Source organism: Pelodiscus sinensis, chromosome 1 (genome assembly GCF_049634645.1).
Source record: "Pelodiscus sinensis isolate JC-2024 chromosome 1, ASM4963464v1, whole genome shotgun sequence".
NCBI classification, from domain to species: Eukaryota; Metazoa; Chordata; order Testudines; family Trionychidae; genus Pelodiscus; species Pelodiscus sinensis.
This window is the reverse complement of record NC_134711.1, coordinates 123872896-123886394: the sequence shown is the minus strand read 5'-3', so window position 1 is coordinate 123886394 and position 13499 is coordinate 123872896. Positions and strand designations below refer to the sequence as shown.

Here is a 13499-nt window from a genome sequence, read left to right as displayed (position 1 = left end):
TTTATTTTTCAATACTTATGTTCTTCTTTCCTGCAAATTGATTCAATGTACTAGTGCAAAAGTGTTTGGGCAAGATCCTCAGATGGTATAAATCAGTTTATAGTTCCATTATGTGGAAATATATAGTTTTACATCAGCTGCGGATTTATTCCTTTGAGTTCAATTATTGAAAACATGTGATGGGGTACATATGCGCTGGCAAAAGCCAAATGATGAATGTCCCCGTGGAAGAAATTTGTCTTTAGTTGGTGTGGGCAGACTTTATTATAGTTGCCTGTTACAAGATTTCTTGCATCCTCCTCCAAAGCACCTGGCATTGGTCATTACTGGTGACAGGAGAGTGAATTGGATGGACCACCAATCTATCTCATTCTCTTGCAACTAATGCAGGCCTGGGAAAAATTCCCTGCACAGGCCCAATCCAGCCCTAAATGTCAGAAGGGCGTGCTGTTGTACAGGTGATCCGTGATTCGTGACACATGCTGCTAGAGCCAGCCTGCCGACTCCCTGCCTGCTGCTGAGAAATATAGCCCTTGTAGGGCTGTTTGAACAGCTGTAAGCCCAGGGAAGGAGGAAAGGGTTTGCATGCTTCTCCCGCGCAATCCCATTGGCTGGTTCCTGGCCAATGGGGGAGCTGCCTGTTGTCAATAGGCAGCTTGGGAAGCACCCTTCCCTCCTCCCCTCAGGCTGATAGCTGTTCAGAAACCACGTGGCCCTGCAGCCAGGCCAGGATGGGGCAGGCAGGGAGTCTGCTTGGGATGGCTGCTGGCTGGGAGTAAAGCAAGTAAGTCTCCCAGCCAGAGCCTGCTTCTGGCATCCTAACCCTTTGCCTTCCTACCCCACATAACCTAAACCCTCTGCCCCCCACCTACCTCCATATCCCCTCCCAGATCCTGCATCCCAATTTGCTGCCCCAGGTCACATTCCCCTCTTGTCCTAGGTCACAGTCCCCTCCTGTCCTAGGTCACAACCCAAACCCTCTGCATCTCACCTGAATCCCTACCCCACATAACCCAAACACTCTGCCCTCTTATCTTCTCCCATATCCTGCATCCCAATCTCCTGCCCAGGTCACAACCCAAACCTTCTGCTACCTCCCCTCCTACATCCATATCTCTTCCCAGATCCTGCACCTCAATCTCCTGCCTCACGTCACAACCCAAACCCCTGCACTCCAGTAGCCTGCTTCAAGACGCAACCCCTCCTGTCCTAGGCCAAAGACCAAATCCCTCCACTCCCCTCCTGCACCGTAGTCCCCTAAACCAGGTCACAACTGCCTCCTTCGGCCAAACTCCCTCCCAGACCCCACATCCTCTCTCCACCCCAATCCCTTACTGCAAGCTCCCTTCTGTACCCAACCTACATCCCAGACCCCGTACCTCTGCCATTATATGGAAGAGTGCAGCCCTTGACCACTTTCCAAATTTTTGGAGTGTCCCCCCCCCATCAAAAATTATTGCTCACCCTGAACTGTAGAAAAACGGTCTTAGGGATTTATTGAAAATCCAGGGATTTATTGAAAATCAGGGTTAAATTATTCTTCTAATGACACATGGATAGTAAAAAAAATGCAATCCCAACACTCTATGGATCCAATTCAATCCAGTTTGTAAATAGGTCTAATCCACAAGTCAGTGGACTGGATCTGCTTTCACCAATTCTCAATCTAGTTTGATATGTTACTAATATAAAATTATTCATACAATATTAACACTGAATATTGTAAATTCTATAGTATATCTGAGGATCTCAAAGGAGTAAAAACATAATTTAGCATCACTGCATTTCTGTAAGTGAGGATACGTCTACACTACAGTGCTAATTCGAACTAACTTAGTTCGAATTAGTTAATTCGAACTAAGCTAATTCCAACTAACGCGTCTAGAACTAAAAACTAGTTCGAATTAGCGTTTTGCTAATTCGAACTAGCATGTCCACATTAAGTGGACCCTGAACCGGGCTTAAGGATGGCCGGAAGCATTGCCGGCAGGGCATCAGAGGAGGACTTAGAGCGTGGAGATGCTGTCTCAGGCTAGCCGAGGGCTCCGCTTAAAGGGTCCCGACCCCCACCCCGGACAGACAGTTCTCAGGGGTGCCCCGCTTGCAAACGAGTCCTGGCTTGGAGTGCCCGGAGTGCCCACACTGGGCACATCACAGCACTCGGCCATCAGCCCGGCTGCACTTGCCGCAGGCTGCCATCTGGGGAGAGGGGGCAATTGGGGGACTGCAGGAGAGCTTCCACCCCCAGAAGCCCGCAGAGCCAGCCCAGTCCTCCCCATCGGGGGCTCGTACCCCATTCCTCCCTCACCTCCTTCCACTTACCCTTCCCTAGCCCCTTTTCTTCATGTACAAAATAAAGGACAATTGTGTTCAAAAATGGAATCTGTCTTTATTGAACAAAACTGGGGGAGACTGGGAAAAGGAGGTGGGAGAGGGGAAGAGAGAGGGTGGGTGAGGGGAGGGCAACTACAATGATCAGGGGTTGGGAACAGGTCCCATATAAAGAGAGGCTAAAGAGACTGGGACTTTTCAGCTTAGAAAAGAGGAGACCGAGGGGGGACAGGATAGAGGTCTCTAAAAGCAGGAGTTGGGTGGAGAGGGTGCATACAGAAAAGTTCTTCATTAGTTCCCATAAAGAAGGACTAGAGGACACCAAAGGAAAGGAATGGGTAGCAGGCTTCAAACTAGTAACAGAAAGTTGTTCTTCACAAAGCAAAGAGTCAACCTGTGGAACTCCTTGCTGCAGGAGGCTGTGAAGGCTAGAACTAGAACAGAGTTTAAAGGGAAGTGAGATCAAGTCATGGAGGCTGGGTCCATGGAGTGGTATTAGCCAGGGGGTAGGAGTGGTGTCCCTGCCCAAGGTTTGTGGAAGGCTGGAGAGGGATGGCACGAGACAAATGGCTTGGTCACTGTCTTCGGTCCATCCCCTCCAGGGTCCCTAGGGTTGGCCGCTGTCGGCAGACAGGCTACTGGGCTAGATGGACCTTTGGTCTGACCCAGGACGGCCATTGTAAGCTCAGGGCTCAGGGTTGGGGGTCTCACTGGACCCCCTTGATTTTCATGCACACCTGCTCCTGGGTGGCCAAGCTGCCAGCTCTCCTGCCCTAGACGGCCACTTTCCTGTGCCTAGTGCGGAGGTCGTGGACGAGGTCCACGATGTCCGCTCTAGCCCAGGCGGGTGCCCGCCTCTTGCGGTCCTGGGCAAGCTCCCGGGAGCTGCCAGCCTGGTCCCGGGAAGAGGGGGAGGGCTGGGGGGCATCGGGTGGGTGGCTCGAGCTGTGCCAGGTGCAGGGTCTGCTGGCTGGGTGCTGGCAGGCTTGCACCTGGCACAGGCACCGTAGCCAGCCCGTGCCCCTTTAAGGGGTCCGGGGCCAGGAGGGGGGCAGACGAATTTCCCTGGTGTTGGCCAGAGTGGCCACCAGGGAAACCTGGGAAGGGCTAGCCTCCCACTAGTTCGAATTAAGGGGCTAGCTAGTTCGAACTAGGCTTAATCCTCGTAAAATGAGGTTTTCCTAGTTCGAACTAAGCGCTCCGCTAGTTCGAATTAAGTGTAGCACCTATGAAAGTTAGTTCGAACTAACTCTGTAGTGTAGACATACCCTTAGATAAGTTTCTAGGGATGTTAAATATTGGTTAATTGAATAGTTGATTAACCTCATGAATTCTTATCAGATATTCAACTCTTTTTTAGTCGCTGGAGGTGGAGCCAGCAGCCACTGCACTCTGTCCCCTCTCCTGAGGTGCCTCCTGCCACTGCACGCTGCTGCCTCTATATCAGAGGCCCAGTGCTGCTGCATCTGATACAGAGGAAGGAGCGCAGGGTGGCAGCAGCCCCTGTTGTGGGTAGGAGGCGGGAGGAGCTGAGCTCCTGAACCTGGTGCAAGCTGGAACTGCGCCAGGATGCCTGCTCACCTAGCTCCTAATACACTTTAAATGTAGGTCCCAGACCCAGCGTGAGCCAGGACTGAGTCAGGCTGCTGGCCAGTCTGCTAAAAAATTTACTGTCAGCAGAGAGTGGGGGGGAAATGCATGTAGTCTATAGCATTAACCTATCTGCTTTTTCTTATCAGTTAATCGGTTACTCGACTACCCTATTACATCCCTATTCCACACCCTCATCTATTCTCAGAAAACTAGAAGAGACAGGTGTGTTGCTACCATTCTAATTTCTTAGTGTTTTATGTCCATCTTCCATGTGCTTTGCATTAGTGTAAATGACTGCTCAAGGTGCAGGGCAGTGGGGAATCAAGCCTTATGGACATAAAAGTATGTTTGCCCTAGGCAGAGATGAAAGTGATATGCTGTACTGCACCATTCTGGCAAGAAAGAGTTGGGGTGCTTGGCTGCAGGAGGAGCTGTGGTGAGCTTTCAGCCCAGCTCCTGCGGCTTTCTGCAGGCTGCTGCACTAAGCAGTTGGCAGCTAGGAAGGTGAAAGAGGCCAGCTCAAGGCACACCCCTCTCCACTGGTCTAGGATAGGGATGTGAAGGACTAGTTGACCAGTCGATAAGCAAATGCTTATCGGATAGTTGACAGGATAGTCGACTAGTTGTTTCCCCCCGCCTCTCACTGCCTTCATCGGGCTCCCTGTGGCATTTCAAAGTGGCAGCGCCCCACAGAGCCCGGGATGAGAGGGAGAGTCCCCCGCTGACCCCAGGCTCCATGGCGTTTTCACCTTTGAAGTGTAGCAACAGCCCTAAGGCTGTTGCTACACTTCAAAAACATAGGTGCCCTATTGACTAATAGGTGCATTGACTATTTGTTTAGTCGGTTAGGGTATGTCTACACATCAAAGTTAATTTGAAATAACAGCCGTTATTTCAAATTAACTTTCCTAGTGTCTACACAGGCAAACTGCTATTTCAAAATAAAATTGAAATAGTGGGGAGCTTATTCCGAGTTTGGTAAACCTCATTCTATGAGGAATAACACCAAATTCGAAATAACTAATTCGAAATAAGCGCTGTGTAGATGCTTATTTTGAAATAGGGGGCCTCCAGCCCTTCCCAGTTTCCCCTGGTGGCCACTCTGGGCCAAACCAGGAAAACTCCTCTCCTCTCCCCCAGCCCTGGAGCCCTTAAAGGGGTAGACTCTGGCCATAGTGCATGTGCCAGCTACAGGCCTGCCAGCACAGAGCCAGCAGTCACTGACCCTCACCCAGTGGCCCCAGTATGAGCCAGGCAGCCAGTGCCAGCCAGCGGTCCCCTGCCCAGTCCCCCAGCTCACAGGAGCCAGCCAGGGGCTGGAGACGGCAGGCGCCCTCCTGGACTGGTGCGAAGATCATGGACCTCATTGAGGTTTGGGGGGAGGCCTGCAATGTCCATGATCTCCACACTAGATGGAGGAATGCCACTGTGTATGGCCGCACAGCTGCCACCATCGCCATCAAAGGCCACATGCACACCCAAGAGCAGGTGCGCATGAAGATTAAGGAGCTATGGCAGGCATACGCAAGGGCCACTTGGGGCAGCTCCTCAACAGGGGCTGACACCTGCCCCTATTTTGATGTCCTGGACCGCATCATGGGGGGCGGGATGGTCCGTGCCACCCCGGGGGGCACCAATCCGGGAGTGGAAGGCCCTGACCAGGGCACAGAGGAAGAGCCGCAGGAGCCGCCATGGAGGGTGCCATGCCGACAGGACCCCCGAGCTGTCCCAGCAGCGGAGTCACCAGGGTTATCCGGGGAGGCCACACCGGTGAGTGCCATTACTGTCCCCTTCCCGGGGGGGGGGGGGGTGAAGAGGCAGAGAGGGAGACCAGAGACTGCACGCGTGGGCCTTGATTACCACAGATCAAGCAGCAACCTATGCACATGCAAGCACGTGCCAGGTGGCTCCAGCTGCCTGCCACACAGGGACCATGGCCTGATAGCCACACTCGTGTGTGAAGAGACATGACATGCTCTGGACCTCGGGGCGGGACAGAGCAGGATGCTCTCCCTCCACAAGACCCCTCTACAGAGAGGCAGGGGACATCTCCCCCCACCTCGGCTGCACTATACACAGCACAGGAGCATGGGTGCGGTCTCGGGGCAGCTCCCACTCCCGGGGATAGCTAGACATTTCAACCATGGCCTCTGTGCAAACACATCGGATGACGGTGCAGAGCACGGTCATCCTCACCTTCCAGAGGGGGGCTGGGCTTCACCCACTATGTCTCCAGGGAGAACTGACCACTTCCCTTCCTTCTCCACAGCCGCACCAGCTGCTCGTCCAGGGCGCACCACGCCACCCAGGACATGCTCCCACACCCAAGGGCTCAGCAGGTCTACCCAAACACTGCAGGGTTCCCGAAAGCAGCACCTGGGCCCCCTGCAAGTCCTGCACTGCACCTTGGAGCACTGGGTGCAGGACGACCGGAAACTCCGGCAGGAGCTGCTTTCCCAAGGTTGTGCCATCTGTGAACACCTGCAGACCCTGGTGTAGAGCATGCTGCCTCGTGCCACTCCAGCGCCTGCTTCCTCCCCAGCTCCTGCTTCTCCTCCCACTCCTTCTCCCCTTCCCGCCTGTCCCTCCTCAACCTCCACACCCTCCTCCCCAGCCCCCCAGGGCCACCGAGGCCCCCGCACTCGCTGTGCTAGGAGACAGTTGGCCCGGCGAGACCTCTACCTGAGCCTGAGCTTCCCCTCGCCCTTCTTCCCCTTGCTTCCCCCTTCCAGCTCCCTCCTCCCAGTTTTTCCCCCTCCCCTCTCCCACCCTCTGTCCTCCCCTCTCCTGCCTCCTTTCTCCAGTCTCCCCATAGTTTCAGCCCCACCCCTTGCAGTTTTGTTAAATAAAGAGAGTTTATATTTTTGAAAATGTGTATTTTATTTGACATTAGGAAGGGGGTTAGGGAGGAGTACGTGGAAGGACGTGAGGGAGGAATGAGGCAAAAGCCCCCAGTGGGGCAGACCAGGGAGGCTCTGAGTGCTCCTCAGGGTGGATGCTCTCCCGCAGGGCCTCCTGGATACTGACAGTCCCCCGATGGACCTCCCGGATGGCAGCCTGCAGCAAGTACAGCCAGGCTGATAGCAAAGCATCCACGAGATGCACCAGAGTGCCCAGGGGCAGCTCTAACTCCATGTTGCAGAGTGCCATGGTGTCCCGAGCGAGGGCAACCAGAGCACTCCAAGACACAAATTCTTTGCTGTCACTCACCGAGGCAGGCAAGTAAGCAGGGACACCTGAGAACCGGCTGCCCGTGGCGGGTTGTCCCTTTAAGCACAGGCCTCAGGCAAAAGCCACACACAGACACTCCTGACCTGGTGCCTTGCCTGACCTAGTTCTGGCTGGCCTTAAATCCAAATCAGTGTCCACTCAGTGTGGATGCGGTATTTTGAAATAGAAAAACACTATTTCTAAATGCATTTTGTGTGTAGACGCGTTATTTCAAAATAACTTATTTTGAAATAAGATATTTCTAATTAATGTGGTAGTTTAGACATACCCTTAGTCGATACTTAACATCCTTAGTTCAGGACTGTTCCAATACACACACCTTAGGTGCCTTTTAATGTGAGTGGGGGAGGCTGAAGCCCTCTCCCTTCGAGATTCATATCAGAACGCTGCTTGCTCTTTCCTTTCCTGTCACTTACAGAGAGTGAGGGAGTATACTACATGTTTGCATTCTTCTCCCTCCTGGCTGGGAACATTAGGGGGCAGATGAGCTATGAACTTTCCTCTTGTTCCCTAACAAGTGACAGGAGAAGAGCAAGCATCATCTGGGTATGAATTCTTCGGGGGTGCGGTGTGCCTCAGCCCCCCTACACTTCCCGCAATCCATCCTACATACACACAATCCTGTCCTCCTGACTCCCGCATTTCCCCACATCCCCCCCCGCCCTGCCCTGAACTCCTCCATATGCTGACACTCGCCAGCACCCTGCCTTGAGTCACCCTCCCCCACTCCAACCCACATTTGAAATTTCTTACATGTACCATTGGATCAAAACCCTCCCTCAGCCTCCTGCCTTGAGGGCCCCACCCTGTGTGGTTATGATACAACAGTACCTGTAAGAAATTTAAGTTACTTTCACCCTTGCATCATAGGGAAAGGCTCTGGCAACTCTCCACTACCTTGCCCCTGCTTCAGCCTTTCCCTGATACGTAACTACACACTGCAGCATGGACATTACTTGCTTTTTCAACATGCCACAGCAAGTAGTGGGTAGTGTAAACACTTTCTAAATATATACCCACATACAGGGGCCTGATTCAGTTCCCACAAAAAAAAGCAGAAGTTTTGTCCTTGGTTTGAATGGAAGCAGGGGGGGCTACACATATGAGGTAACCTGCATATGAGGTAACCTGCCAAAACTGGAAATGTTGAGGCAGGTTACCTACACTGGATTGAGGATGTTAAATTTAAATTAATTAACTTATCGAATAGTCAATGGGATTTCCATCAACTATTAGCCTGATAAGAACTAGTGCGGAGTTGCGCTTTTGAAATGTACAAGCATCCCAGCAGGGACTCTTGTACATCTCAAAGTTGGAACGCCACCACTGCGCTCCTGCCCTCTCCCACAGGGTTGGAGCTGGGGGGAGCTGGGTTAAGCCCCTTTTTCTTCCCCCCCTTGCTGCGTCTTTGTTATAGAGACGGGGCGGGGGGTGCGGAGGGACTAGTGACTAGCCTGTGCTTTTGCTTATCGGATAGTCGACTACTCGATTGGTCGCTTACATCCCTACACTGGATGCCTTCTAGAAGCGATACCAGCCCCGCATCCCTCGGGGCTCCCCCGTCTATTCATGAGGATAAAGCCCCTCAGCTTTGCAAAGGGCTCCGAGATCTGGGGCACGACCCCACATCGCCAGCCCTGCAGACCCGTTTCCTGGGCGAAAACACGTTTCCAGGTACTTGTCGCCCCGCCTCTGAGTCCCTCTACTCGATCGCTAATGTAATGGGTCCCCACAGAAGTGGGCGCCCGAGGGTCCCGTGGGGCGGGGAAGGGGGGGACTGGGCCAGTCCGTCTGCCTGCCCCTACACGGCAGCCCGCGCCCCGGCAGGCGCGCCGCTTACCCCGATGCTCCTTTCTCGGGCATTGAAGATGCGGCTCTGCCTGCGCAGCTCGCTCTGCCGCCGCCGCTCCAGCGCAGCCGCCTCGGCCAGGTCCCGCTGCAGGCCAAGCTTGCGCATGGTGCCCGGGGGGGGGGGGGGGGCACGACACACGCTCTCCAGCCGTGACCCTAATTCCCCACCCCAGCGCTGACCACCAACCGCCACCGGCCCAGCCCCGGGCTACTGGGGGCGGGGGAGGCTGTCAACAGAGCGGGTTGCTAAGGGAACGAACTAGCCCTTCCCCCTTGGGCCCGCGCCCCCTCAGACATCTCGCGAGACGACCCGTCTCCCCGCCCCTCCCCTTTCTCTCTCCCGCGGCAACTGGCACGCGGCGGCTTCGCCTCTGTGTCTCGCGCCGCGCTCCCGCCTTTGCGAGGCCGCCAATTGTCCTGAGGGGGCGGGCGCGGAAATTGCGCGCGGTCCCTGCCCTTCCTCTCTCCTCCCCCCCCCCCGCCTTCCCGCGCGTGCAGCTCACAAACCAGCAACTAAAGGCCGCCCGGTTCCGTGAGGGGCGCGTCGGACATTAACGGCTCCCGGCGCGCGCCTCCCTCCTTCCCCCTCCCCGCGGGGATGGGTCACCTGAAGCTGCTGCTGCTGGAGAACTTCAAGTCATGGCGGGGGCGGCAGCTCATCGGCCCCTTCATGAAATTCAACTGCATCATTGGGCCCAACGGATCAGGTAGCAGCTCAGTGGCCCCCTAGGCTCTGCCGGGCCGGCCCAGCCTGAGAGTAGGACCGTTACCTCAGCCGTGGGGCCAGGGTCTCCGCTGCAGCTACCTTCCTGTCTCTGACAAATGCCGACTAGCCTGGGGTAGCTGCCTGTCCCAAACCCCAGCGTGCCGGCACAGTGCTGGGGGTCTGCGGCTGGGGATGGGCGAACGAGGCCCAGCCCCAGTGTCTCCACAGCTGGGTTTAGTGCCAGAGCCTGAGCTCAGCAAGCTGGAGGCCAACACCTCTGTTCAGATTTGATGTTGCTTTGTAGACATACCTGAAGCAGGCCTGGTCAGTCTGTATGCTGGTGACAGGGATGCTAATCAGCTAACCATTTAACCTCTGAGCCATTACGAAATTGTTGCATAAATTGCTGGTTTCGTCCCCTTGGAGGCTAGTCTGATTTACCCCAAGAAGATAGTCACACTTTCAGGCTGGGTCGAACTCAAGTTTATTGGTTGCAACCACGGTACGGCTAAGGAACTCAATGTTCAAATCAGAGCCGACCCCCAACATCTCATAGGCAGGGGTTTTTATAGGGTTCACATCTTTCCTGGTTTAGGTGCCTTAACATGATAGGTTACTTCATCTTTGACATTTAGCATTCCTATAGGTCAGGTTAATTTTCCAAATGAGGTTAAATACAGTGCCTACTTGCTGACTTTGCAGTTACAGCTGTGTTACATTCATTCACTCTTGCTGAACAATGGGCAAGCCATACTTCCCTTTTCCCTTTCCTGCTTGAGCCGGTCACAAGTTTAAAGGATGTGGAATCTATCCATATCTCTACTTAACAGAAGACTGGTTTCACCTCCCCTCGTCTCCTTATTATAAGTTATTACCTGTGACAGGCCTTGACCTTTGTCATGTCTTACTCCTATACAAATAGCAAATATATCTAAGCATTAGCAATGTATGTATATTGTACGTGCCCCTCATAGGGGAATCAATGGCTCCGGGGGATTTGACTTCCCTTTTACACATCAATTGGTCAGTGGTCCCAGTTAAACACAACAATCCCCTCTCTCGCTTCCCTTGCCCCAATGGTCTGCATTTAAAACAGACCAGCCGGCTGGCTCAGTCCTTCTCCACCAGTCAGAATTGTCATTGAAGAGCATGCAGGGGAGCCATCTGCCATCCCATGGTGCTATCTTTGTATCAGAGACAGAAGGGTGGGATGGCAGCAGTCCCTGTACATGGAAGGCCGTGGAGGGCCATGGTCTCTGTGAGTAGAGACTACTCTGTGGGATGCTGGAACAGTCTCTGTCCGCATGGAGCTTGTGCCCTCTGTGAACAGGATGCTGCTGTTTCTAATTCAGAGGCAGAAGTGTGGGGTTGCAGAAAGGTATTGAGTTTAGTGGTTTCATGATTATTAAAATAACAGCTTTCTAACATCCCTAGTGACAGGCAGCCCCAGAATGAACAGGCCAATTCCAGGACCTCCTCACTGATGATAGGTGTGCATTTGAAATGGGGGTGGCTAATTTATACAAGTGCCCTCGCTTTCAAATCCTAGTGCAGGAAAGTCATTACTAGCCCTAGAATAGGTTGTAGGGTCAACCCAGGCTTGAGGTGATGTTCTTGCTTTGCTCTCTCAGGGCAAACGCAAGGCTTGTCTCCACTAGGGATGTAAAATGTTTACATGGATGAAGGCAGGCAGGAGCCAGTGCTCACAGGTAGCTTAAAAGCTGGCTCCCCGCAAGCACAAGCTCCTGCCTGTCCTGTTGGTGCCTCTGTATCAGCATGGGGGGCGGCAGGCAGCTCCACGGGAGCTGGTACATGCAGGAGCCGACCTGAAAGCTGGCTTCCCATGAGTACCGGCTCCCACCTGTCCTCCCTACCCCTCGTGCTGCTGCCTCTCTATCATAAGCAGCAGTGCAGGGAGGCAGGCAACTCCATGGGAACTGGTGCTGCCTCTGTGGAAGGCAGTGGGGGAGCAGGGTATGCGTGTAACCATTAGGATTAACTGATGAAGCCAGGTTTATTGATTAATCATGTAAAAGAGTACATGCTAACATCCCTAAATCCCACTTGGGGTTTTATGGCAAGATAATTGCATGTAGTCATCTCATGGGATGAGGAAGGAAAACTTTCAAAGAAGTGAAGACAAAGATAGTCACCACTGAACCCATGCTGAATGCCACTTTTTTCAGTCAAAACAAAAAATCTTACATACAGTAATGCAAATTTTTCTATTAATAATATAGGCAGTGTAATGTACACTAGGGATGTTAAAATGTGTGTAATTGGCTGACCATGCAACAGGTGAAAATTTAAGCTGACTCCTGGTATGCACTGGCTCCCCTGCCTGCTACCCCACTCCTGGGGAGCTGACTGCTGCCCCCTGCTGTTGCCTCTGCTTTTCAGTTGGCTCCCTGTGCATACCCACTCATGCCTGCGGCCCTGCCCTGCTGCCTCTAATACAGAAGCAGCGGCAGGTGGCTCCCTGGGAGCCATGTGTAACCATTTGGTTATTAGTTTAAACAGCTATACTTTTACATTCCTAATGTAGACATGGCCTTAGAAACCCTTCTTGGTTTGTGCTGGTGGAAACTACAGTATGAACCAAGCACTGATAGCTGGCTCTGTTCTTATTTTTTGCCTTTGAGCAAATTTAAGAATGGAAATAAGTAGCCACCTAAGTATGTTCATACATATACTAAGGATTTTAAATGGCAGTTAATTGACTAGTTGAGTAGTCGATGAAATTTCCATTGACTAGTTGATAGGCCCTTCCTGGGGCTCTTGTACATTTCAGAGGAGGAATGTGGAACTCCGCAGGCAGCCCGGGACCATCAGGAAGTCCTGCTGATTCCAGGCTGCTGGTGTACCAGCTTTGAAATGCACAAGAGTCCTCGCTGCCATTTCAAAGTGGCAGTGCAGCTTAGAACATGGGGTCAGTTATCCTGGGCTTCAGCATGGTATTTCCCCAGAACTTGGATTCAGCTAGGGACTCTCCAGGTGATCCTGGGTTCCACAGAAATGCGGCACTGGAGCCTGGGATCAGCTGGGGAGTACCCAACTGACCCCAAGTTCCACATGCCACATAGTTGGTCCTGGGATCAGCTGTGCGGGGCTGCCCCTTGAATGCTGCCTCGGCCTTTCAAAGGGGCAGCACAGCTGATTCAAACCTTAGCTGTGCAGCACTGCCCCTTTTGAAGCACCCCGTCTTCCCCCCACTATGCTGCCTTTATCTGATAGAGGCAGAAAGGGGGGAAGGGAAATTGACTAGTTGAGTAGTCTACTGACTATCCGGTAAGCATTTGCTTATCAGATAGTCGACTAGTCCTTAACATCCCTAACCTATACAGAGACAGCGGGGGGGGGGGGGTAGGGGGAGGGAAGAGGTGAGAGAGCGAGTTGACTAGTCCTTAACATCCCTTACCTATACAACTATAAAAGAGTAAAAGTTGAAATTTTTTATAATTTTAAAGGAAAATCAAACATAATGGATGCCCTTAGTTTTGTAATGGGAGAAAGAACAGCAAATTTAAGAGTGAAAAATGTTCGAGAGCTTATTCATGGAGCACACATTGGAAAGCCCTTTTCCTCTTCTGCAAGTGTGAAAATAGTGTACTGTGAAGAAAATGGAGAAGAGAAAACATTTTCAAGAATCATTCGAGGTAAGTAATAAGTTTTGTTGGAAATATTTTCTATGCTTGATACAGAACCTGCATTTGACTGTTTTTAAATCTTAATTGTACCTTCAGATTACAAGTAGGGGTGTAAGCGACTAGTCGAATAGCCAACTACC

The 13499-nt window shown here is 52.6% G+C and overlaps 2 protein-coding genes across 3 annotated transcripts in view; one reads left to right on the top strand and one right to left on the bottom strand.

Moving 5' to 3' along the window:
* RIBC2 (RIB43A domain with coiled-coils 2) overlaps positions 1-9235 on the bottom strand; it is a 37381-nt gene extending 28146 nt beyond the window's left edge. The window contains exon 1 of the mRNA XM_075899991.1: positions 8996-9235. Coding sequence (XP_075756106.1) covers positions 8996-9112 — 117 coding nt within the window. The 5' untranslated portion in view covers positions 9113-9235. The remainder of the gene's footprint in view (positions 1-8995) is intronic.
* A 211-nt stretch (positions 9236-9446) lies between these two features.
* SMC1B (structural maintenance of chromosomes 1B) overlaps positions 9447-13499 on the top strand; it is a 102245-nt gene continuing 98192 nt past the window's right edge. For both annotated transcript variants that reach the window (XM_075899976.1, XM_075899966.1), the window contains exons 1-2: positions 9447-9713; positions 13180-13368. In XM_075899976.1, the coding sequence (XP_075756091.1) occupies positions 9605-9713; positions 13180-13368 (298 nt within the window). In that variant the 5' untranslated portion in view covers positions 9447-9604. The remainder of the gene's footprint in view (positions 9714-13179; positions 13369-13499) is intronic.